This window comes from Polypterus senegalus, chromosome 4 (genome assembly GCF_016835505.1).
Source record: "Polypterus senegalus isolate Bchr_013 chromosome 4, ASM1683550v1, whole genome shotgun sequence".
Taxonomy (NCBI): Eukaryota; Metazoa; Chordata; class Cladistia; order Polypteriformes; family Polypteridae; genus Polypterus; species Polypterus senegalus.
In genome coordinates, this window is record NC_053157.1 from 145,670,766 (window position 1) to 145,698,416 (window position 27,651).

Below are 27,651 nucleotides of genomic sequence, written 5' to 3' on the forward strand. Positions count from 1 at the left end.
GCTAAATGAACTATAAGAAAAGTCTCTATCTAGACAATGAAAGAAATTATTGAATGGAAAAGTGAAATTGTTGAATTGTTACAAAGCAAGTTCTAAGGTCTCATTGTATAAGAAAACAAACATCCACCCACCCTGTACTTGAATGCACTTCATCCATATTCAGGGTCACTGAAGCTGAAGCCTATACTAGCAGAACTGAGCATGAGGGTGGAACCAATTATAAACAGAGTGCTAGCCCATGAAGGACCATGGCAATGGTGCAATGTGTCTTGTTGCCATGACCACAATGATTTAAAGATCCCAGGCTTATAACTGACCACAGATGAGTGAAGATAAAAGTCCCAAAATGGAACAACATGTAAAAGCAAATAGAATATTAGGCATCCAGTGTATAAATGAGTTAAGATCTGTTTATGTATTATACTTTTTCTACTAGCTGAGAAATTCAGACATAACATTTCTTTATGGTCTCTTACTGATTTAATGTGCAATAAAGTACTTTAATAAACTAAATAACTTGTTGAATGTTGTTCATTCCTGTACATGATCTGCAGTAGGTTCATGCTGGTTTTATTGGACAGAAATCCCATTTAATAATTACAATTACTTTCAAATTAATTTGCTGCTTAAGTGATATGTAAGATAATGAAGACAGAAAAAAGAAGCATATGAGGTGAATTAAACCCCTTAAGGACTAAAGATTTCCAGCACATTAAATACCCAATTCTTCTCATTGCAGATATCAATATTTAACCCATCTCATTCTATCAGGATTACACTAATTTAATATTGGGGCCTGAGGGCTGCTCTTGTGATGCCCAAACCCAAAAGAACACAAAGAAGACCAACAAAATAAGAAAGGGTATATTACAACTAAAAAGAAATAATAGGAAAGGTTACAGGGATTTGGAGGGAAAAAGTACAAACATAATGGGATAAATGAAAAATCGCTTCACATCTCTCCCTGGCTATTCCTTCTACCTTTCGTTTTCTTTCCTGCACCAGATCATAGCAATAAATAAAAACAGTTTTTAAAAAGGCCACAGCAGCTATCTTCAAAGTGTGTAGGAAAGCGTCCAACGTTAAGATGCCCGATCACGTACAAGGGGCTATAGGAGCAGATAAGACAGTAAGAAATAAACTAGCAGCAGATATTCACTAAGTAAGTTTTATTTATTTATTTATTTTTTCAGATTGAACAGTTCATAGTGGTCCGGATGTAGAACAGTTAAGAAATAAGAGGAGTGCAAAGGTAGGAGAACAGACAGAGAAAAGTAAAGTTAACCACATAGAAGGACAAACAGCAGGCAGTTGAGAAGGAGAATATTACAGGAGCTTAAGGGGGTGTAGAAGTTGTAGCAATTCTATAATCACATTTATTACATTTTTTAGTTTTACTATTTAAGTTAAATCATTGAATTTTATTTAAATAAGTGAAAAAGTTAAGGCAGTTTTAATAATCCTAAATCAAATTTTAATAATGTGGTCAGTGCAGTGCAAATCTTATTGGATTTTTTGACTTTTTAGACGATAGCTTGGAGAAGCCAGTCTTATAAGAGGGCTACATTTGCAGGAAATGTCAGATGATCCAGCAGCTTAAGCTCAGGGTTGCTGAACTGAAGGAGGAGTTGTAGTAGAGAATTGGCAGATCTAGCCCAGGTATCCTTTAGAGAGATAGTGTGCACCACTAAGGTGGCAGGAGGAGATTCCAGACCACACAGGTAGAGACAGTGGGTCACGGTCACAAGGTGCAAGATAAAGGGTGCACACTGTCTGGCGGCATCAACCCCAGAACTGGAAGTGTTAAACCATTTTCAGGTCCTTGCGGAGCTGGACGGTGTCTCTGATGATTTTGAAGTGGTAGGCAGGGATGAGCAGCCCCAACAGGCCACCTCAAAACCAGTTCTACAAAGAGAGAGGTAGTGATAGTTAGGAACTCAATCATTATGGGTACTGAAGAGCAGGTTTGCTTCAGAGACAGAGAATCTTGCATGGTGTGTTGCCTTCTAGGTGAACAGGTCCTCCCTGAAGGGTCGATAGGCTCTTGGCCAGAGCAGGGGTGGATCCAGTTGTCATTGTCCATGTTGGAACAAATGACATACATAAAGGTGGTCTGTCAGTTCTGTGATCCAAATTCAAAAAGTTAGGTGCCAGGCTGAGAAGCAGAACTGAGAAGGTAGTCTTCTCTGAAGTTCTGCCTGTGCCACACACCAGTCCAGGTGACATTGAGGAGATTAGAAGGCTTAACACATGGCTCAAATCTTGGTGCAAGGTAGAAAGGTATAGGTTTATGGGGTATCATTGGGACTCCTTTTGGAACAAATGGTACCTGCTCTGCCACAACGGGTTACATCTGAACCAGAAGGGCAGCAATATATTGGGGAGGTGTATGAGTATGCTAGTCGAGGATTGTTTAAAATAGGGAATGGAGGGGCAAAGAGTTTAGGACAGGCCAGGTTTAGAACTATACATGGAGGAACAAACAAAACAAGAGTGTAAAAATAAAAATGTATTCTATCAAAAATAAGAAAAGTGCGTTGGAGTTGTATGTAGCAGAGCATAATTATGATACTATAGCAATAATGTAAACCTGGCTAAATAACAAAGATGGGGATGAGTATAACATAGAGGAATACACATTTTTAGGAAGAATAGACAGAACAGAAAAGGAGGTGGGGATGCTGTTTATGCGAAACAGAATTTAAATGTAAGTCCTCTTCAGTTGGACAATGAACTCCACCTTAGTGAGGACTTGTGGCTTCGCCTGGAAAGCGTTAGGGAAAGAGGCCTTATTTTAGGAGACTGTTATACACCACCAAATGTGGACAGTAATTTCAACACACATTTTTTTAGTAATATTAAAAAGGCAAGTTTACAGAGGGATGTTATAGTCATGGGGGACTTTGTCCGCATATTAACTGGGATAATCTTGCAAATGGCAGGACTTTTTAGAAATAATCAGTGATTGCTTTTTAACACAGTACATTAAAGCACCAACTCAGAGTGAAGCCTGTCTGGATTTAGTATTTTGTAATACAGTAATCCCTTGCTATATCATGCTTCTACTTTCGCGGCTTCACTATATCGCGGATTTTATATGTAAGCATATCTAAATATATAACGCAGATTTTTCACTGCTTCGCGGGTTTCTGTGGACAATGGATCTTTTTACTTCCGGTACATGCTTCTTCAGTTGGTTTGCCCAGTTGATTTCATAGAAGGGACGCTATTGGCGGATGGCTGAGAAGCTATATAATCAGAACATGCAGTTAAGTTCCTGTGTGCTGATTGGCTCAGTGACAGAGCACCGAATTTGAATGTGCTGTGTTAACCAGGAAGTCTCATCTCGCTCATTCAGCATCAACGTGTTTCACTGTGTAAAGAGTTAACTGTTGTGCTCTTTTGTGTTTATCTTTGTGCATAGTCAAGCCCTTCGTTATGGCTCCAAAATGATCTGTCTATCATAATGGCTGTAACATATGTGATATCGGAGACGCTCGATATCTTTAAAATAATATTTAAGTTTTACTGTATATAAACAGTGTGTTTACATACTTCAATGAATCTTACCTAATATTTAAGAGAATACAAAGAGTTTATGCTGTATAACTGTGCGGGAAATGTTTATAAGAGTGTGGGAGAGTTTATAAGGGCTTAAAATATATAAAAATAACCATATGAATATATGGTTTTTACTTTGCGGATTTTCATCATTCGCACGGGGGTTCTGGAACGCAACTCCCACGATAAAGGCGGGATCACTGTAATCATAATAGAATTGAGGGCGAAGTGGTGATTAAACCACTAGAGTCAAGTGACCACAATATAATACAGTCCTCATTGTTTTGCAAGAGTTCAGATGCAAAGACTGAAACTGTTACGTTTAACTTTGGTAGGGCGAATGCAGCAAAATCTAAGCAGGACAGACTGGGATAAGCTTTTAAGTGTGGAGACAGTCGAGGAGCAGTGGAACAGGTTTAAAAATGTTTTACACGCAATGCAGGACAAGTGCATACCTAAATTTAGAATTAATAAGAAATTTTAAAAAAATGCCGCAGTGGGTTAATAGGGAACTAAAAAAGAAACTGCAAAGGAAAAAAACAGCTTTATGAGGCATTTAAGACTAATAACTCCAAAGTGAATCGTACAGCATATGAGAACATGAGGGCAACCATTTAGAAGGATATTAGGGAGGCTAAAAGATAGTTGGAGAGAAATATAGCGGATAAGGTGAAAAACAACCCCAAGAGATTCTTTCAGTATTTTGGTAGTAAAAGAACAGTCAAGTAGGAGGTGAAATGCATCAGAAATAGTAAAGGGGAATTAAAAGATACAAACAGTGAAATAGCAGATGCTCTAAAGTTGGATTTTTCTGAGGTGAGAAAGTGGATAACCTCTCGGCGGTAAACAGGACTACTAAGGAGGTACAGAAGGATTTGGAAATTGTAGAGGGAGAAGAACTGTTGAGATTAAATAGGCTGAAATCAAACAAATCACCAGGACCAGATAATATTTACCCTCGAGTTCTTAAGGAAGCTAGCGAGTACATACATAAACCCTTGACACATATTTTTAGAAAGTCACTACACACTGTGGAGATTCCAAAAGACTGGAAAATGGCAAATATTATCCCATTATATATAAGGGGTGACCAGGCAGATCCAAGCCATTATAGGCCAGTAAGTTTAAGATACATCATATGAAAATTAATGGAAGGAATTCTTAAAGGTAAAATTGAGCAGCACATGGCAAGGACAGGAGTATTTCTGAACAGCTGGCATGGGTTCAGAATAGGGAGGTCATGTTTTACTAACATGCTGGAATTCTATGAGGAAGCAACAAAAGGATACAATCAAAGTGGAGCTTATGATATTATTTATCTGGACTTTCAGAAAGCATTTGATAAGGTGCCACATGAGAGGTTGGGCATCAAACTAAAAGAAGTGGGAGTTCAGGGTGATGTTTTTAGAAGGGTGCAGAATTGGTTCAGACACAGGAAGTAGAGGGTGATGACGCGAGGAACCTCATCAGAATTGGCTGATATTAAGAGTGGTGTTCCAGAATCGTCAGTGCTAGACACTGCTATTTTAAATATATATAAATGATTTAGATAGGAATATAAGTAACAAGCTGGTTAAGTGTGCAGATGATATCAAGATAGGTGGATTAGCAGATCATTTGGAATCCGTTATATCATTACAGAAGGACTTGGGCAGCATACAGGCTTGGGCAGATCTGTGGCAGATGAAATTTATTGTCAGTAAATGTAAAGTATTACACATAGGAAGTAAAAATGTTAGGTTTGAATACACAATGGGAGATATAAAAATCGAGAGTACATCTTATAAGAAGGTTTTAGGAGTCATAGTGGACTTAATACTATCAACTGCCAGACAGTATTCAGAAGCCATTAAGAAGGCAAACAGAATGTTAGATTATATAGCACGATCTGTGGAGTACAAGTCCAAGGAGGTTATGCTCAACCTTTATAATGCACTGGTGAGACATAATCTTGAGTACTGTGTGCAGTTTTGGTCTCCAGGCTACACAAAGGACATAGCAGCATTAGAAAAGGTCCAGAGAAGAGCAATTTGGATGATTCCAGGGCTACAGGGAAGAAAGATTTAAAGAGCCAAGCCTTTTTAGATTAAGCAAAAGAAGATTAAGAAGAGACATGATCGAAGTGTTTAAAATTATGAAGGGAATTAGTACAGCAGATTGAGACTGTTATTTTAAAATGAGTTCATCAAGAACATGGGAACACAGTTTGAAACTGTGGTAAATTTCACACAAACATTAGGAAGTTTTTCTTTACACAGAGAACCATAGGCAAGACAATAATAGTGGCAGACAGTAAGATTTTGGGTTCTTTCAAAACTAGACATGATGTTTTATTAGAAAAACTTAAGTGGATAGGACTGGCAAGATGTGTTGGGCTGAATGGCCTGTGCTTATCTAGAGTGTTCTAATGTTCTAATCTTGATAGCCACAGTTACCTGTTGTCTACAGTTCTGCCTTTCACTCCAAGGTTATTGCATGGGTTTCATCCCTGGAACAGTGTCTGTGTAACACTTGTCATGTCATTTGGTGTCAGTGTCTGTTCATACATTTAATTGTTTCTTTAAGTCACCTATAAATCATTCTGAAGTGGAAGTGCAAACCTGTGGACTACCTTGGAAGGGGCATCTGGCTCAGAAGCCCAGTTAGAGTCGAAAAGGTGGAGGGGGCTGACCACGCCTGCCTAAAAAGGATAAAAGGGTTATGTAAGAAAAAGACAACAGCGCCAGAGAGAGAGAGCAAAGGAAGTTGATGGCATTCAAGAAAATACACCACCTACAGGAAGCCATTAGATGAACCTGGGTTCATTTTCACAAAAGAAGAAAAGCATATGGATGCATTGGGAACCCTTCTCTTTCAATAATGAACTTGGGAGAGGGCTGGTTTACCTGTTAGAAGTGACAGTGGGTTTCTATTTCTGCTAGACTCAAGTATGGGTTGGCTAATCTTCCAAAGTAAAGAAAATTAAGAGGCAAACATGTTGTTATCAGTCGATGGACATTTCGAGGATAATTGTTTTAAGTGTTACTCAATTTTATAATTGCTATTGGTGTATTAGTGATTTATTTAGTGAGTGGGTTGTAGCAGGCAGTGTGGTGTATTAGTTAAGGCCTTGGACTTTAAACCCTCCAGCTGTAGGTCCATATCCCATTATTGACAATGTCTGACCCTAAGCAAGTCACTAGACCTGCCTGTGCTCCAATTGGAAAACCAAAAGGAATGTAACCAATTGTATGATAAATGTTACCTTGGTAAAAGTGTCAACCAAATAAATGTAAATGTATTGCAATTTGTGCATGTGGGGTGCACTGCAGAGCAGAATTTTGTAAATAGTTGATTTATTGTTGTGCATATTTTCTATATTTACATATAATAACAATTTTCTTTACAGTCTTAGATTTAGTTCTGTGCACTGTGAATGTTGTGTGGCTAATAATAAATACTGTAAGTCAGTGGTTCTCAACCTGTGGGGCGGGCCCCCCTAGGGCGCAAAGATGTGAAAAAAACAAAACAAGAAACAAAAATATGATAAAAAACATCTGTTGAAACCAAAACAAATTAACTTAAACTACATTCTGACACTAGAACAATAAATATAGAGTTAGATAAATGTCGATAAAAGTTAAGTGGGTATAATAAAATATGCATCTACATTTCAAATAAATCTTAGGGGGGGGGGCACGATTAAAACTGTTATGAAAACTTGGGTTGCAAATACTTAAAGGTTGAGAAACGCTGCTGTAAGTGTTGGTCTCTCCTTTACTGGATCACTTATTAGTTTATTCTGCTTTTACTGCCACTCTAGGGATTGGTAGTATTTATTATTATCGTGCCATCCTGGGGTGGAAAAAAGGTCTCGAGGAGCGGTACAGGGTGACTGTAAATTGGTCTGTTTTGGATGTGGGTGTATGACTGGAATACCATTCAGACATTGATTCCTACCTTATATCAGATGCTGCCAGGGCAGATTTCATCTTAACGTGACCATGCATTGGATGTACTATAGCAGGCTCAGAAGATGAAAGGATGGACAGAATTCTCTTCATAAATCTACATCACAATGTCATGCGGTTCTTGAGGCTTTTATTTGCTTCTAGCTTAAGATAGCTAAGGTAGCTAAGAAAATGATGGAGCTGTCAATTTTTCTTTTGTTTCCGTGGGATTGGGTTTTGCATATTTTATTATTTACTACTTTCCTTGAGGACTGAATGTTAAAAACATTCTTAAATTCAGATTCAGGTGACAGTGTCATGGCCAAACAGTCAGTCAGTCATTTTCCAACTCACTATATCCTAACAGAGGGTCACGGGGGTCTGCTGGAGACAGTCCCAGCCAACACAGGGCGCAACGCAGGAACAAATCCCAGGCAGGGTGCCAGCCCACCACAGATGGCCAAACATAAAATAATTTTTAGGCTGTTTATTAATTTAAGTAATTTTTTTTCTATCTATCTATATAAAAAAAATGTATTTGTAAAACATTGTAACTAAATCATTTTTATGATATTTCCAACTGTAATCCTGCAGACATTTGTGGCTAGATTAATGAGCACAGTTTGATGATATATTTAGCCAATTAACTTGCCAGCAAGTCAGTTGCCACCCAAGGTGAAAGAACGCTAGCTATTCACTTTATTATTTTTTCATGTCTCTGGCAAGATGGAGTTCAGTTCCATTGTATATTTATACATATGTTAAGTAATTTGACCGTGTCCACATTACCTTGTCACCAATTATTTCAGACTTTTCCTGACTTCCGCACAAGTAGCATGTACTTTGTTATTTCTTGAGCCTTAAAAGGTTTTCTTTGAGTTGTAACAATTTTACTTTTAAGAGGCCACCCAGAAGCTGAGTGTCTATGTTTGCATGTTGACTTTTTGCTTTCAGAGCAAACCCTGTCTTAAAGAGGATAATAATTGGCTTATTGTAAAAATTAGTCAAAAAATGGATTACACTGAATGACTTTGAGTATCTGTGACTTTTAGCTTTGTACTGACCAGTGTAAATATTGCATCTCATACTCACCCTGTGCTTGATGCATAGCTCTGGCCAATCACACAATCATCAGGAGGAGAATCAGGGTCATGCCAGAAGTCAGCAAAGCATCGATCTCCTTCAGCCTTAAGGCTGGCCGCACGCTCAAATCCATAGTCACTACATCAAAAAGAGGGAGAGAGAACTTTGAGTTTGATTTTAATTTATTGTTTTATTGCATTATATTTAATTCGATTCCTATTTGACATCCAAACTGATTCTGACATGTACTGTATTTAATGTCAACATAAGATAGGACATTTGGCTTTTTACAGAAGCTCTTTAAATAAATAAATATAACATATAAATAAATATATATACATTGTGACGGGTGGCCGGGGCGGGTGGGTGAGGACGAAGCTTGGAAGAGGAGTGGTGATGCCAGAACAGAGGAGTGTGCTGTGTTTGAAGTGCTTATTTGTATACTTAGGACAGTGTTGTGCCTGTGGGGATTACAGGGGAGACATACCCCACAGGTGAAGAACAATAAATGTTTTTTGGTTTTTATACGTGCCTCCGTGTCCACCTGTGTCGGGTCAGGTGCCTATATAATGCCAACACATACACTATGGTCTGAATACACATCAGAATGACTACAAAGTTAAAAAAGAAAGAAAACATCTGACTTTATAGTCACAGTTTGGTTTTATGTAGGTGTATTGCTGTTGGTATAAAGGAGCCTCAGTAGTGTTTCTTGACACATTGTTGGCTGAAAGTCCTCAGTGTTATTGTGTCAGCGAGATCATGTGCAGCATTGTTCATAATGGCACTCAGTTTTGTTTTAATTTTCTCCTTTGCTACTACTTATATGGGGGCTAAAGTGTAGCCCATAACTGAGCCCGGACTCTTAATTCACTTGTTAATTCGGTGGGTTTCTCTTGAAGTGATGTTACCAGCCCAGCACACTACAGCATAGAAAATCACACTGGTCATGACAAAGTTGTAGAAGATATGAAGAATGTCAGTACCCACATTAAAGGAATTCAGTCTGCTCTTCCCTTTCTTATATAGTTCCTCTGTGTTACAAGACCAGTCCAACCTGTCATTAATGTGGACCCCAAGTACGTGTAGTAGCAAATCATCTTTACATCCAATCTCTGAATATTGACTGGACATAAAGGCTTTTTGTTGCAGTGAAAGTCAATAAACAGTTCCAGGATTTTTCTGATGTTAAGATGCAGAAAATTATCTTTGCATCAAGAAACAAAGTTCTCCACCTGACTCCTATACTCCATCTCTTCCCCTTTATCAATAAACCCCATAAGTGCAGAATCATCTGAGAATTTATTGAGTCATCATTAAAGTGTTGGTGACAGAGTGAATCAGGCAGAGAGAAAGAGAGGGGGAAGAAAATACAAGACAGAGAAGACAAAGACAAACGGCTGCAGACTATGCTGCTTTGTGCTTCTGTAAGTGTGCTGTGCAGGTGGAAAACAATTGGGAAGGGTTTCCCACAGTGAAATAAAAGCCTTGTGTGGTACTGACCCTGTGTTTGTGTCTTTCTGTGTTGGGTGTTAAAGAGCTGAGTACCCCCTGCAGGCCACAAATGTTATCTTACATTCAAAGCAATAATACAGATGTGAGTTCCTGCCTGCTACTTTCTGTGTTCCTACTTATATATACTTGTAAATGCCTGATGTGTATTGCAAATCTTGCATCTTTATGGTGCTGCACTAGTTGTAAAAAAAAGAAAAAAGGTTATTATATAACTTAAATGGACAGTTTATGCTTTTCTTTCTTGTCTCTAATGACACACCCTGAAACCCAGAGTAACAGCCTGTATAGACATCAGCTTTGTAAAATATTTTGATTTCTGCATTTCCAGTGCTTTTTGCCACTGAATTGAATTCACATTTGCTAAATCCACCGAGTCATTTTTACAATATGCCAGCTTATGAAAATGGATCAAAGAATGGATAAGCAGTGTTGTTGTTACATTGAGTCATAAATCTACATTAGTGTACTGCACAGAAGAAGCCTGGCTGTTTTTCATTCTGCAGCTGGGCAGGTCAGTGTGAATCTAGGAACTGATCAGAGTGCAGAAGGCAAAGACTAAACCTGCATCAAATGAGGACTTCTTCAGCAGGAATAACACATTTAAGTGGAGGAGAGACTAAAACAGGTAAAGATTTAGCTTTTTGTCTTAAACAAGTATTAACTCAGGTTTTGGAATGTGGAACCTCAATGGTTTTGTATGTTTAGGCATCAACATTTATGAACACTATAAACCAGAATATCATACAGCTACGGGTTTCAGCATGTGTAGTGTGATGCTATAGGATGTCTTGAAGAGGAATGGCTAGATCAAGCATGTGCCACTGAGGTAGATTTTCTCCAGTAAAGCTGTTAACCAGATCGAGGTGTTGGTTTCCTATCATCCGATGCATGCTGAAGTGACCGAGACTTTGATTAAGTTGTAGCCACAGGTTACGGAGCTCTACATTCCTGTTTACTTACTCATTGATGTATTGCTATGTTTTTCACTCTTACTGAATACTCATGTATATATATAAATGTTATATGATTATATGTTATCTTTACTTGAATTTTATTTGTAGATTTCTGTTAGTGCTCTAAACCTCTACTCAGTTAAGAAGAATATATAAGGATAAATTGAACTGAACGGAACATATTTCGGTGGTGCAGTGGTAGCGCTGCTGCCTCACAGTTAGGAGACCCGGGTTCGCTTCCCAGGTCATCCCTGTGTGGAGTTTGAATGTTCTCCCCGTGTCTGCGTGGGTTTCCTCTGGGCACTCTGGTTTCCTCCCACAGTCCAAAGATATACAGGTTAGGTGCATTGACAATTCTAAATTGACCCTAGTGTGTGCTTGGTGTGTGTGTGTGATCTGCGGTGGGATGGCACCCTGCCTGGGATTGGTTCCTGTGTTGGCTGGGATTGGCTCCAGCAGACCCCCGTGACCCTGTGTTCGGATTCAGCGGGTTGGAAAATAGATGGATGAACATATTCCATGGTGAAGGACAGTGAATGAAAATTGTCGAGTTTGTTTAAACATTACACCTTTTGTTAATCCTCATGTGCAGGCTCAGAAATTTAGTTTTTCATTGTTATGTTAATTCAGGCCACACGTTACAATGACTTTTTAGGCTTAAAGAGAAAGAAGCAATGCATTAATTTGCCTAATTAGAATGTGACATGCCTCACTGCAAAGTAAAAACAGAAAGGTTCTGTAAAGTACTGTTTTTTTGTTCTGAAAAAAGTACATGTGTTAGTCTTTTTCAATTGGATACTGTAAAAAAATCTATGACTCCATACAACTGGAATACATTCAGGTACTTTTACAAGGTAGCAAACCATGTATTATTGGAGAGTATAAGCGTTCAGAAAGGCACTGTCACTGTGTGCTGCACCTGCCCGACAATGGCTATGCAACCGGTTTGGGTAAATAATGGACTATTGTTATATTGTTAACAATAAACAATTAAGCTGCATTGTAATGAAAAAACAGGTATGTAGACTCAGCAAGGCAATATGAGACATGTCAGCAGACTATCATACAGTACTTCCACAATCATTCAACAATCCATACTCAATGATTACCACAAAAGCATATTTAGAATGTAGATGTCCCCCTAGAGACAGCCCATTAAGGACTCAGGAGATCACAAACTGCTCAACATTCATTAGTCCTCTCCTAATAGTCCACATAGAAATTGTGGTCTGTGAGGTTTATCTCCCACCTTCCTTGTATTTTGCATCTTCCTTGTCTGTTCACAATTTCTTTCTACCTCATTTAGTAGGGGAAAGGTGTATCAATTCTATTTGGCAAGACTTTAATAATCAAACAATGCAATACATGGTACAGTTTGAATAAATACTAGAATAACTTTATCTGAAGCCAAAAAAAAAATCAATACAGGCACCATCAAAGTATACATGGATTTTCTTCTATCAATTCAAAAAATATTATCATTTAAAAGACATTTTTAAAAAATCCGGAATAAAGAGAGAGCAACATCAAGATGGCTGAAAATTCTCTCACCAATTAAAGTCTTTCTCTGAACACTGGCAAGGCTTGAATGTCAAAGCAGATGTAAAACTCTTTCCTTTGATGCAAAGCGCTGTGTCTTTTCTTTTTCGGAAGCTTCTCTCCTGACCCATAATGCATGGCTCATCCTGTTCAAAAATAAAGTTTCTCAGTAATACTTATAATTCTAAGCACATAGAAAAACTCTGAGATCTAACAAGTTGAATATTAACAAAATGCCCTCTGCCCAATGTTCTACAGTATGTTTGAAAAGCTAACAAAAATTTGAAATATGAATAATTCTTCATCAGTAATAATGCTTGGAGAATTGTAACATTCAGTTCATTAGCAGATATCCTGAAGCAGTAGCATAATGAAAATGAGTTCTTAATTTCTACACAGTCTCCATCATTCATTCGATAACTGAATTCAAGACTGCACATTAGCAATATCAACAGATACAGCACACTTCAGGGTGTAAAAGACTTTGGCTTTGTACATAAGGGGTCTGCTTGGGGTATTAAATAACACTTGAAACTGAGGTGTTATCGAGGTGAAGACGAGCTCCTATTTAAAATACACTAGCAAAAGATACATGAGAAAGAAAGAAAGAAAGAAAGAAAGAAAGAAAGAAAGAAAGAAAGAAAGAAGGCTTTTTGCCATGTTAGTGTATATATTTTCTTATAAAATTCAATATATCTAGTCATGCCTTTTTTGTTTATCAGTATAGTTTTTGGTTTAAATTATATGTGTACACATACTGTACAGTATATACATTGATTTTTAAAGCAACTTAATCCAATTCCAAGGTGTCAATGGGGGGAGCACAGCCTATCTAGGCACATCAGACACACGGCAGGAATCGATCCTGGATGGTGTCCTGGTCCATCACAGGGTCCACACATGTATATGAGAACATTTACTTATATAAGGAGCAATTTAGAGTAAGCAATTAATTTACCAATGCAACTTCAGAAATTGGGAGTAAAAGCAAGGGACCTGAAGAAGACCACATGAGAGAATGCTACTATATATGCTAATATAGTCTAATATTTTCCAACCTGTCTAATTTAATTTAGTGTTTCAAGAGCCAGTGCCATTCCCAACCACTTCTCACACAAGATAGAAGACAGCTTTATGGAATCAGTCCATCACCGTCTCATGTACCCAACACACTCACATAGGGCCAGTTTAGAATCATAAATCTAACTGTGACAAACGTCTTCAGGCCTTTGGGCTAAAAACCCACAAACAGATGGGGAGAATGTTCAAGATCCATGCAGAAAACAACAAGGCATTGGATTGTAATCTAGAATGCTAGTTCCATTAAAAACTGAAGTAAGATAAACTTTTTTTTGGCTGTTTCTAAGCTGTGTTTACAATTAAGGCCCACAAGGACAATCTCGTATTTCACATCCATGAAGAATAAGCAAATCAGTGGACTGTATTGGTCCCAGATAAAGTAATTTAATTTTTTTTTTCACAACTACATCCTCAAAAAGAGAAGTATCCAGGAAATCATGATTTATGCTTTGTTCTTTTGCTAACAAATACATAATAATGAATTTTATTTATATGTTACACTAAATTACCATAGTCATCTCTATGTGCTTTATAAATAAAACAATACATGCAACAAAAAATAAAATTTAAAATTTTAACAGAAGACAGAAATAAATATTACTTATTACAGATTATTAATATCATTGAAACAAGTCTTTAAATTCTTCTTAAAAGTAACCACTATTGCAGACCTTCAGATAGACTGTGGGAGCGTGATAGATGAGGTCCAAAAGAACAAAAGGCTTGGTTGCCCATTGTGCACAGCCTCAGCAAAGGAACAGCAGCGAGAAATCAGATTTAATGATATTAATGTTAAGAAGTGGAAATACACCGGTAAACCAGGTTTTTAAGAGCAACGTCGGAATTGGATCCAGGGAACAAGTAGACGATTTCATCTGAGACACGTCTGCCTCAGAAATTTCAGAAAATCAGCTCAGAGGAGTAAAATAAGCTCCAATAGGCTCTACAAAAAAACTGATTTACAGTTGCCAGCCTTATTTGTTCCCTGATATTTTTAATCTTTGCTTGCAAAACCTCAAGAAAATGTTAACATCTTCTAGAAACAACCACAGGACCTGTCTGGCTGGGCTTAATCAAGTGGTTACTTACAGTGAATAGATGTTTAGGATACTCACTTACATTATTAGAAAGTATAGAGTAATACAAGGATAAGACCTCTTGAAGCACAATTAAACATAGCCGCTGATGCTCCCTAAAGTTATGCTAATGAAAATTTGAACCTGTCTTCCTCCACTTACTTCTAGTTTACGGCCAATTCTTTTAAGAGCTCAAAGGTGGTGAGGAATATGGAAAGGACACAGTGCACGTCGTTTCTACAGCAAACACATTTAAGTTGTATAAAACGTAGTTACACAGATACACAGATTCCTCTAATGATTATGCAGTGGGCTACATAGAAAGAGAATTAAATACAGCAGATGTAAAACACGCAGCATCTACAGCTTTCAAATTCTTAATAAAACAAAGGTATGCTGGTGGATAGAGGCAAGTGGAATAATTAAGATATTCAGCAACATCATGCTGTGGTCTGAAACACCAATATGCACTTCCTGAGGAGTGCCAATATAACAGAATCACTCTTATTGACACCGTCCAAAATATGACAGTGTCTATGGGTAGGGGAGTTCACAAACTCAATACGTGTTACAAACTAGGAAGCATTGTTAAAATCACCTAAAATAGTTAAGCTTCCAAAAGCTGGAAACAAATGAAAAGATTCAGACAAAAATACAGCATTCACTTTAGGGAGATGACATATACAGTAAGTAAAATAATGGCTGCAGGAGTTGGTAGTTTAAAGTAAATATACAAATAATGTAAATAAGTAAGAGTGAACACATTTTAAAACATAAAAATCAAGAGGCAAACCATACCTGCAAGTTGGTCACTTTCCAGCTGTCATAATCTGCTTCGGTACACTGACGTGGGAAAGACTGTCGGAAGTCAACCTTTACTAACTCCCAATCGGAGCGAAAGCTTATATGTCCAAAAACTCTGCAAAAACCATTAAAGCAGGCTATTAAAATACTTGCTTTTAAAGTACAACAAATGTAACTGCTTGTTTAAATATATTGAACATACTGTGTAAATTGAGTTTACTGTATTATTGTTGACAAGAAAGTTTGTGCTCTTGTTGTGTAATTACAAAAATTACATAACATACAGTATGTAATGTCTGGAGTAGTAAAGTATTTTTTGTTTCCAGACATTATTTTTCCACTAGATGGTGCCAAGAGTCTAGCAAATTTCAATTATAAGCTGCTTCCCAGATTTGAGGCTTACATGTATTGCGGCTTGTTCAGTTAAAGCCACTCTTTATCCCAGGGTTTTATCCCTATTATCCTATAAGAGAACAGTCTTGTGTAGAGGTTGTAGTACTAAATTAACAACCAGCAGAGTAATTAAAACAACAAAGCAAACAATGACTAATTTGAATTCGAAGCATTTATTGTCATTATACTAGGTATAACAAAATTACAGAGCAACCACTCCTGTGGAGACAATGAGAAATAATCAACAATTTTACACAGTAACAATAAAAGTACTTCACATTGAAGAGAAAAAGAGACAGAGACACAGAGAGAGATGGCCAGTGCCTGCTGAGATTCAATGTACTGTAGTTATGGCTCCAGGAAAGAAGCTGTCCCTGAGTCTGTTTGTCCTTGATTTGATGAACCTGTAGCATCTCCCAGTGGGCAACAGGTCAAACAGGTGAAAACCAGGATGTTTTTTGAGGGGGTCCTTCAAAATATTTTTTGCCCTACCAAGGCAGTAGGAAGTATACAAGTCTTATATGGAGGGCAGGGAGCAGTCTCTACTGAGCTACACTGATGACATGCTGAAGCCCCCTCCTTTCTGCTGCAGTGCAGCTACTTTACCACACTGTGATACTGGATGTCAACATACACAATATGGAAGAGCGGCAAAATGTCACTACCAGTATTTGACCAAGATTATTCTTCCTAATCATCACAAAAATGTTGCGTAAGAACGTTTCCACATTCAAATTGTGATAAAACCTAAACTTGCCGTAAAGCCACGCACATTTCCATGGTAGTTCATACCCTGTCGTACGCAAGTTCTGCGCTCAGTTTTGCAGACTGGCAGCACCCAGCGTCAAAGCAGTGCTACTGTTCCTGTGTGGTTACCCTTTCTTTTTTAGATCCACATCCCTGACACAGCTTTATAAATACACTAAAATTAACCGCATATTCTTGATTAGTTTAATGCATCTGATTGTAATTAACCTGTAACAATATAATGGTCAACAGAATGGTCAAACTATTCCAAATACGATAACTGCTTTAGCATTGTTACTCTCACTGCACTTCTTCTTCTTCTTCTTCTTCCAGCTGCTCCCATTAGGGGTTGCCACACCAGATCACCTTTTTCCATATTACTCTCACTGCACCACTCAGAGTATTTATATCACTGTATCTGAATGTGAAGCACAGCTCTATAGCTGCTGATTGGAAAGAGAATTATCAGTATACAGCATCAAACACACGCTGCCTCAGCTATGCTGTCTATTGAACTACTCTTAAACGGCAAACGCTTCATAGCCTTTCCTCGCGGTTCTGAAACAGTTTCATCCCAAGAACTATAAACGCACTCAATCAGTTCATCAAGTGCTCCTTGTAGAATGCTTTGTACTTATAAGTACAATTACCTCACTGTAAACTTACACTTCAGTTATAAAATTACACAACCTGAGCCACTTTATAAAGAGCATATTTACATATGATGACGATATCATTTTTAAGATGAAATGCAGCAAAATATGTTTATTATATTATACAGATAAAACTTTAACTTCATTTAAATAACCTATATTGTTAATAATTCAACATGTGAGGACATGGTCCATTCACGGATTGGTCCTGCCTCGTGCTGTATTCTTGCTGGTGCTGACGCGACACTTGAAGGATAGATGGATAGAATAATTAAACATGTACTACAAAGATATTTCAATGTTCCTTAAAAGTTTTGAAGAATCTGCGTTCTAAGCTTACAGGTGGCTTAATGTCTATTACAGAGCTGATTGTATGGTGATTGAGTATTTGGAGAAAGAAAAGTAAGGACAGGAACTGGAGGTTAGTATGTTTGAAACAGATGGTACTGCTACAATAAAGTATTTCATCGAAAGTCGCGTATGGTGCAGCAAGCATCTTGCGTGAGCCATAAACAATTACTGTGACACCGTGTTCCCATGTGTAATAACATGCTTTAACTCCTATCATCATAAAAATGATATCACATATACATCTCAGTATTTTAATTATTCAGACAGCTGTAATATCATGAATATAACGGATTCTGTGTCCTTTTGGAGGAAGAGAAAGCCTGGAAGCATGTAGTGATTCACACACACAGAGAACATAGAAGATCAAATACAAAATAAAGCATTTAACTTGCTACTTTATTTACAATGGGGTTTGAGAAACTAGTAAATTAAATGATTTTAAGATGAAGTTTATGATCTTCTACTTTAATGACAAAATAAACTACATAATTAAAGTGGAAATTTCGAGATTAAAGTTGACATTTCATGTTTTTTTCCCCACTGTGTGCCTTTTTTTTTTCTGTACCCTAATAAGCTTTCATATGACACTCAGATGGTGGGCTAGAACTCGCCTTTTCATGGTGACTTTGATATCTGACAACTTCTTTTTTATTTCAAGCACTGTGCAACTTTGTGTACTTGAGCTTTCTTGAGCTTGAGCACTCGATAAACTTCCTTTTGTTGTTTATAAACACTGTTTAAACCAACAAATATTGTTTTTTCTTACCTCCACTTGGTATTCACTGAAATTCTATTCCCCCCTAACACTGAGCTTAAGGGCTATTTATATTGATTTGCATATTCATAAAGGCATAATTCTAGGAGGAGTTGGGATGGGGCAGCAGGCGCACATTTCCGCTTTTGTGCTTACGTCATGTTATAGTGCGAATTCTATGCATGGCGTTATGCATGAGGCCCCAGATGATTTTCTTTGTTTTCATGGTGATCAGTGTTAGGATATTTGTTGAGCTTCAAGTTGACAATTTCAGGATCTCTCCTCTGTGATGAGTCCAATCACTGGAGTGTTATCGGCAGATTTGATGATGGTGTTGTTAGGGTGGGCTGGACTGTAGTTATACGTGTAGAGGGCAAACAGCAGTGGACTTAGCACACAGCCATGTGGAGAACCAGTGCTGAGTAAGCTGAGGAAAACTGGAGGCCGTTGATGAACAAGACGTTTATCCAGGTGCAGAAGACTGGAGGGAGACCTAGGTTAGCCAATTTACTGACTAGAATCTCCAGAAAAATTGTATTAAAAGCTGAGCTATAGTCAATAAAAAGCCAATCTGCATGAAACATAAATAGCTAATTTTCATTTTTTATTTTTCAGCTAGATACAACATCTACTTTTTGTTTCACCCCGACAAGCCAGTGAAACTATCCTGTGTGGACTGAGCTGAGGTTCCACAAAAAAGGAGTTAATATGAGTTATTGTATATAGGCTATGTCATGGAGATACAGGTAGGTAAAAGGATAGACAGACAGAGAGACTTAAAATACCTTTTATGCTGAATGAAAACAGTTATAATAATTAAAATATAAATGAAATAAATGAATTTGATAAAATAAAAATAAAATAAAACCAAATAAAATAAAATCAGTCTGAGCCCTTTAAAATTACCTTAGAATTTCTAAATAATTATAGAAATTATTTCCTTGTAATTTCAAACACCCAATGGGGAGATACAGTACATACATAAAGAATACATAAAGACAAAATGCCTTTGGGATGCCAAAGAAAATTAGAGTACCCTGAGATGAACAAATGCAAGTGTGTGTTTTTTATTAAATAAAATGAAGTCTTGCTTATCAGAGAGCAGCAATATGTTGCATGTTTGTTTTACATGCAAGTAAAAATTTTTTATGTAATCTGTTACTACTAATACTTTAGAACTCTATGCATTTAAAATAATTTTTGTGTGAATTTATCTTGAAACTCCTATTTTGTCATTTTTTGCATGGTTCCTAGGAACAAGTATGATCATCCATTTTTCAGATTATTTACTCGTATTTTCAAGTGAAATTGAGTTTTAATTTTTGATCACATTTTTCAGTAGAAAGCTACAGTAAAAAATTGATACATTTTAAACACAGTTTTTAATTAAACAAAAATTCTGCTTATCTCAAGAAACAAAGTAAAAGTAAGTGCAGAAGTACTCACGTCATAACAAGGGTCTCATCTCCAGGTTCACTGAGTAGCCCATCAACAAATACAGAAGTGCTGGTGAAGTTGTGTGTGTTCCATGTCTGTCCTTCATCAATGCTAAACCTGAAAAGAGAAATAATACCGTGTACATTTTTTAATACTGTTTCTAATTTGTTTTTCTTTTTTGGTATGTTTTATTTGTCATCATGTAAAATTTTTTGAGCGACATCCTTTGTATGAAAATGTGCCATAGAAATAAATATTACTATTGAATTCATAACATGATAGCAAGAATCATAACTAGAAACAAAAAGTATGATAATAGAAGTCTAGTTCTTAAATCACTTCAGTGGTATCCAATTCATTTTAAAGTCAATTTTACCCATGTGTAAAATCATAAATGGATTTGTCTCCCTTTACCCTAAATAAATTATGACTGCCTAAAATCTAGTTTTCATCCAAATATCAAGATGCAAGCCTACTTAAAATTCCAAGGATAAATACAACTGCTGTAGAAAGGCATAGAGCTCACAAACTCTGGAAAAGATTTCAGTTTCAGTATAGGAAACCCTGTTTAGAGCTGTTGAGGCAATTCAGATTGCTTTTTAACTAAATGTAGTAAATTTGATTTGCCATTACTAAGTATTTTTATTTACATCTCAGTATTTGCGGTGAACTTGATCTGTCATGTAGTGAATTTGTAGTTAAAAAAGACTGACCTCTTTTACATTTTATATTAAGCTATTATGTGTTAAGTAAACACTATATACTGTGTATCATCTATATATACTGTATATATATATATATATATATTGTCACAATAACGAGACATAGACAGATAAAGGTTTGGGGCAGCCACCCATGTAATATGGTATCCTGGCTGCAAAAGTCGTTCTTATCACAATAACCAGCACTGAAGTGCATACAACAGAGTCCAAAACAAGACCGAGGGAAAAGGGGCAGGTTTTTAAAGGGGAAGATAGGAAGTGAAGTCATAAGGATTGAGCACGTGGTCTTCAACCATTGGATCACAGCCGGACGTGACATCAGAGGAGCTGGTGAGGTCGACTTCCATTGGCTCGGTCCCGGAAGTGATGTCAGGAGAGCCAGGTGGAATCCCCCGGAAATGGTCTACAGGCAAGGGAGAAAAAGATTCAGTGTACTCTGCCACATCCTGGCATGCCTCCGAACTGCCTTCACTCAAGCCCTTTAGCTGCCTCCCATGCGCACGTGTGTGACAAGATATATATATATATATACTGTATATATATATATATATTCAGTATATATATATAGAGAGAGAGTGCATGATGTTACTGTTTTTGTGTGCCAAAATTGTATTTTTGTTTAAATAGCATTTAATTGATTAATAATAAATGGAATCAAATTTAACATTCTTCCTTGCAGAAAGACTAGCTACTGAAAAACATATCAGTGTCAGCCTGACTAAGGTGTTTCTAAACTGTCATGTTCTTTTACAACTATCACTTAGTGACATTGGTATTAAACAAACCGATGCATATTTTTTATTTTTGAACTGAGCTTAGGTTATGACAAAACTGAAACAATGCTGGCATGATCCATTTTTATTTATACACTCACTGCAAAACTAATTCATGCAGTACGGAAGTACTGCATAAAAGGGAAAAGAGCACACATGGACAATGATCTAGCACATTTTTGTATTTATAACTTTTGTTTGCCAACTTATTTTTTAAGCTAGAAATTAAGCTGCTGAGAATAAATACATACTTTTGCTGACTTGTTTTGAGTTCTATTCAATGCTTTCCCTTTTTGCTGCCCCAGTTGTCACAGACTGTTTCACTCTGTACTGACCAACATGGATATGATTGAGCAGAGTGGAGAATAACTTGTAAAGGGAACTTTCATTGTGTGGTCAGATGGGCAGGAGCTGATACATTTAAATGAAAGGATGGCAAACTTATTCTTGGGGCAGGACCAAGTCATAATTATAAACAAATGTTTGATCAAATCCTAAACCATTCCCTTTGACTCTGTAATATATTCAAAAGTGATTTCTTAAGCATGGTTATCTCTTTATTTTAAACAAAGATTCAATGCTCCTAAACACATGATTCCACATTAACAAAGCCAATATACATAGCAGTTGGGCCTGCGGCGTTTGCTCTATGACATGTTAAAAACTAAATGATTAACACTTGAACCCTGACATAAATGGAACCTTCAACCTCATCTTCTTCTCAATTTGTACTCCTTTCATTCTGTTCTGGCCCTGTTTTCATGTTTCTTTACAATCCTTCACATTTACTGTACTCTCAGTTGCTAGATCGTGTGCAGCCCAAGTTCACTGTGTGTTTTTAGCTTCACTTCTCGCTCTTCCTTTCAGACCCTTCTTTTGATCCTCTAACTGTGTTTAGCATAGTCAGTGAGTTTGTACATTCTTTTTTACATAAGTTTTCAAAATGGCAACATATACATGTATGATTAGGTAACATTATTCTCTTCCAAAAGAATATGCAGAAACTCTAAACTAACTGTTTAATGGAGCCATTTACATGATTTTCTTTTTAGCATTTAAACATAGTCATAGTTCTACCACTAAAAGAAAAACAAATAAATCAGTGACCTACCACAGTTACTTAAATTTGTTCTCATCTTTATTTGAGGTAAATTATCAATTTGTCTTATTTGTTATGCTGTCACTCCTAATTCTTTCTAAATGCTGAACTACTCTTAGATTTATTTAGAGTTAGGGACCGGGTTAGGGTTAGAAATGTTATACGGTTTGTCAGAGACTTTCTGTTAAAGCTTTTTCGCTGTAGGTTTATAGGGTTGTTATTATTGTCACATGTCCTGAGTATTTTAATAACATGAGTGGCTCTCCTATTGTTCTGTTTCTACCCAGTCTTTAGGCTTGAATTCGGTTTTCCATCCTGTTATCTTCAGAACAGGAAATGTTTAAATAAACTTTCTTTTTTGTAATGAATTATATATGTACACTGCTAACAATTATCCTACCCTGGAGAAGTGAACTTCAAGCATGGGGATTTTAAGAAGGAGACACTGAAAGAGGCGGATTTACAAAGCAATCACAACCATCTTTATTAAGTTGGAATGTAGAAGTCTTTCGGGAAATAACAGTGAGATTCAATCAGCCAACACAGTATCGGAGTTAGAAAATGTGTGTAGTTATAGTGTGTGGTGAAAACTTCCTCAAATAACTAACAAAACTAAACACATTGTAATTACAAGGAAAACAGATATGTTTCTAATGTTTATCATGCATTGGAGAGATTAACTTTGGCTCACTTTGGATATGCTTTACCCAGATAAATCTTTAAAAAATCAACTATTTATAAAATGTTTTATAAAAAAATATTTAGCCTATATTGTTCATTATAAATTAGCAAAATCTGTAGGACATGACCACAGCAATTACTCCATCCATCTATTATTAAACCAATGCAATCTAGTTGAATGTTGCAGGAAGCTGTAGCCTGCTTAAGTAATAGTAGTCATAATTTTGGAATCAAACAAAGATGGAGTATCAAACCACCTTAAGAAGCACTCCAACACAACAGGAGTCTTCATCACACCTTGGATATCAGCACAACACTATGTCAGTTTTCCACAAACAAAGTCAAAGTTGTTGTTTCAGTTGTTGACAGTTATTCACCTTTAACCAATTAGCTTTGAACGTAGCCTCTGATATCATGAAAGTGTTTCTACTCTATATAGAGGTTGAGGAGTTGGTCACATTGGTGTGTCATTGGAGTTTGTAGAGTAGAGATCTTTCTGTGAGCATTGTCTTAGACTTTCTAGTTTACTGAAGTTTTGCTACTGTTAATTGGATTTTGCTGTTGGATAATGAATTTGGTCTTGTTTCCCTTGGATTGTGTTTTAGGCTAATCCTGCTTACCCATATTTTGTTCTCTTTTTGGTTTTTCTGAACAAATTAATCATTTATAAAAATTCTTCATTGCTCTTGTCCTTCAAGCCAGAGGTTTTAATGTTTCATCTCCTATGAAAGGCATTGTGCTTTTAGGACATTGCAAAGTATATTTTGAATTTTTAACACCATTGACTCATTTTGGGCCAATGCTGGCCTAAAAACCTGCCTCCTGAATCTGAATTTAACACATCTGGACTTCATTCAACGTATCATGTGACTTGCTTCAGAGTCTACTTAATGTTCTATTAATTTAAACTTATTTACAAATAATCTGGAAGATATGTAGAATTATATTTTAATGTTGACAATGTGAGCACTTTGGTTGGAGCTCTTTAAGGAATATCTGAACCAAGTTGATATGTCCTCCAAAAGAATTAGTTGGTTTTGAGTCCATCTCTTTAGCTGTGGTGATTTAAAAGTTTTTTGTAAAGGTTAAGGGGTATATAAGTTCCACCAGAAATTCTGAAAGTACTGGATATTATGTGAAGTCTCTTGGGGTTATGGTTTATAGTTATGGGTTATGACTGCTCCCATTTTTTGAAAAGGGTTACAGCGGTGTGTGTTCAAGATACTAATGGATGACACTCCTCATCCTCCCTGAGAAGCATATGCTGGGATGTCGGAACAGAGCCTGTGATATGGTTGATGAACCTAAGATTCATAACATGCAATGTGGATTCTCTCCTTGACATGCTCTGTTTGTCCTTGCTTAGATATTTGGGGGATCATTGGATTTTGATACACCTATCAACATGTTCTTTGTAAACTTGGAAGATGCTTATGACTTATATATATTTTTGTATACTTGTAATGGATGTGTAGCTGTCCCACTTGTAGTAGTTCATGTACTTTGTGGTCTTGTTGACAACTGAGGGTAGAGGAGGTGGCAGTTTCAGGATATTATACTGGTAAAAACTAGGAGTTTAGTAATTATGAGTTAATCTATACTAATAAAAGGCAAAGCCCTCACTCACTCACTTATCACTAATTCTCCAACTTCCCGTGTAGGTGGAAGGCTGAAATTTGGCAGGCTTATTCCTTACAGCTTACTTACAAAAGTTAAGCAGGTTTCATTTCGAAATTCTACGCGAAACGGTCATAACTGGAACCTACTTTCGACCATATATATGGCCATGGTCGGCGGCTCGGTCGCCGTGTGAGACGGAGTTACTTGGGCGGCGTGATGATGCAGGACGCAAGTACGTAGAGAACAAGGAAGAGCTCCAAAGAGTGCTGAAACGAGACTTTGGATCACTTTGTAACGGAGTTAAAATTGCTGTAAAGAGAAACTTTTAAATGCCGGGTCTTAGCTAACATTAAATAAAGCCGTGGACATCGCGAGATCGCACGAGCACAGCTGAGAAGCTTCGATGCACGTACTCTGAGCGGCTCACGCCAACTGACTTTGCAGGACTGGAAAGATTAAATTAAGTTAATACACACGCTACCGCTAAATATTCGCAGGCAAATCAACAACTTAATACTGGGAATGCCTGTTGAACATCTTACATTCACGAGTACCGATTTGGGTGGTGAACACTTCGATGAATGAAACCTGTTATCTTTACAACGGTTGACAAACACGGAATATAACTTGAACACAACACATCCTCCAAATACGAAACTGATTGAAAGAAATAATGATAATCAAATCCTTTATGACAGAAACACTCATAACGGTCATAAAACTATTACATTGACAATCATGTTACATTATTTTTAAAATGTTTCCTTTTCTTAGCACAAGCACAGCTGAGAAGCTTCGATGCATGTACTCCATAACGCGTTAAAAAAAATAACGCATTTAATCACACTTTGCATTCCAAGCAAAGGGGAACTTTTGTCAATGCATGATTTCCTGGTACACCGATTACATTGATGCACACATCAGAGCTACAAAAATGTAAGAGTCGGAAGAAAGCGCGTTGCCAGGACTGATCGGAGGAAAATTTCATTTCAAAAGACTACCCAGCGGAAGCCTTGATAAAAGCGTGGTTTTGTGCAAATTGTGCACATCTTACGGTGCCATCTAAATGCAAAACATGTTACAGCGAGCACAGAAACTGTGTATGCTGTTGGCACTAGCAGTACGAGTTCAAGTACCAACAAAATGTGTCGGTAGCCCAAACCTGATGAAATGACAGGCTTCAGGACCAAAATTAGTAAGTCAACATTGGTGAAACTTACAAATTCTCTCGCAAAATGGATTGCTTTGGACTGTAGACCACTAACAGTGGTGGAAGATAGGGGGTTAGAAAATGTGCAACAGTTAGCGTTAGGTAATCCAACATTCCAACTGCCATGCCGAAAGACTATTTCAAGTAAAATTCAACAGCTTTATGATACTGAAAAGCAAGCAAAATTAGATGCATTACAGAGCGCGGACTTTGTGGCTCTTACTGGGGATCATTGGACTTCCGTGACCGTTAGTAATTTTAATTACATCTAATTACAAAATGTTCAATGATCACACTGTTTTAGGCTAATGTACAAAATAATTTTGGCTAAGGTTACTCAGAGTTTAAAGGTGAAGCTGGTCAAATTACCTTTTATGTTTCTGCCTTATTTGTTTAAAAAGAAAAACTGCACTTTATGTTGAAATTTTTGTTATTATTATTTAAAGACAATACCATTCTGAAAATGTACTTAAAGTACTTAAAATAACACTTTATTTTTAAGTCTGCCCAATTTTAGCCAGGGATGATATTTTTGTTTCTGTTTTGAATTGAAATGCAGTTTAAATGCATTTTTTTGTCCAGAAATTAAAAGAGCTTGAGTTTACAATATTAATGTCTATGTCTATTATTTGATTCTGTCGCCCACTAAAACCCTTTTAAATTAAAAAAAAATCTGTGCTTTGGGGCAAATTTTCTTGTGCGATTATATACGATTAATCAAGATTAATTAATTACAAAGCCTCTAATTAATTAGATAAATTTTTTTAATCCAGTCCCACCCCTAATATATGTATATATATATATATATATGTATATATATATGTAGATACAGTATATATGCATATATATGTATATATATGTGTGTTTGTGTATATATATATATATATATATACACACACAAACACATATATAAACATATGTGTGCCTTTATATATATATGTATATATATATATATATATGTATATATGTATATATATATGTGGATGTGTGTGTGTGTATATACAGGTATATGTGTGCATATATATATGTATATGTATATATTATATGTGCATATATGTGTATATATATATATTTATATGTATATATATGTTTATATGTGTGTGTGTGTGTGTATATATTGTAAAAGATGCAACAATAAGCAGCATAAAGGTTTGGGGTTTTCCAGCCCCGTATATTGTAGACAATCCACAATTCCAAAAAACTCAGGTCAAACATAAACACAAACAGGTTCATATGCACGACGCCATTCTAGGCGTCGGCGGCCATTTTATAAGGGAGGAGCCGGACGTGGAGGAATGCTGGGAAGGAACCGTGAGGGAGGATGGGACTGATGATGTCAGGAAAGATGGCGGAGGAAGGGCGAAAGTAAGCGTACTGCGGGAAGGCTTATGATGGCGGAACGTCTTTTTTCCTGGAAGAAATCAAAGGAGAAAGGTTAGTACCCCGCCACTCCCTGCCGGCGAATGTCTTCCGAAGCGGTTTAAGGTCCGTCCGCGGTCTCCTATTCACGTGTGTGTGACAATATATATATATTTATAAATATATGCCAGCAACACTCATCACTATGACAAAACAATTACATTGTCAATCATGTTACTTTACGAGGTGTGGCAGAAACGTAATGAGACTGATTTTTTATCTACCAAAGTTTACATTTTTTTCAAACATCAA

The 27,651-nt window shown here is 36.8% G+C and overlaps 1 protein-coding gene across 1 annotated transcript in view; it reads right to left on the reverse strand.

Moving 5' to 3' along the window:
• Nucleotides 1-27,651, reverse strand: part of sorcs2 (sortilin-related VPS10 domain containing receptor 2) — a 1,110,734-nt gene that overhangs the window by 29,246 nt on the left and 1,053,837 nt on the right. The window contains exons 14-17 of the mRNA XM_039751427.1: nt 19,885-19,992; nt 15,535-15,655; nt 12,593-12,726; nt 8,583-8,711 (exon numbers count right to left, since the gene is read on the reverse strand). Coding sequence (XP_039607361.1) covers nt 8,583-8,711; nt 12,593-12,726; nt 15,535-15,655; nt 19,885-19,992 — 492 coding nt within the window. The remainder of the gene's footprint in view (nt 1-8,582; nt 8,712-12,592; nt 12,727-15,534; nt 15,656-19,884; nt 19,993-27,651) is intronic.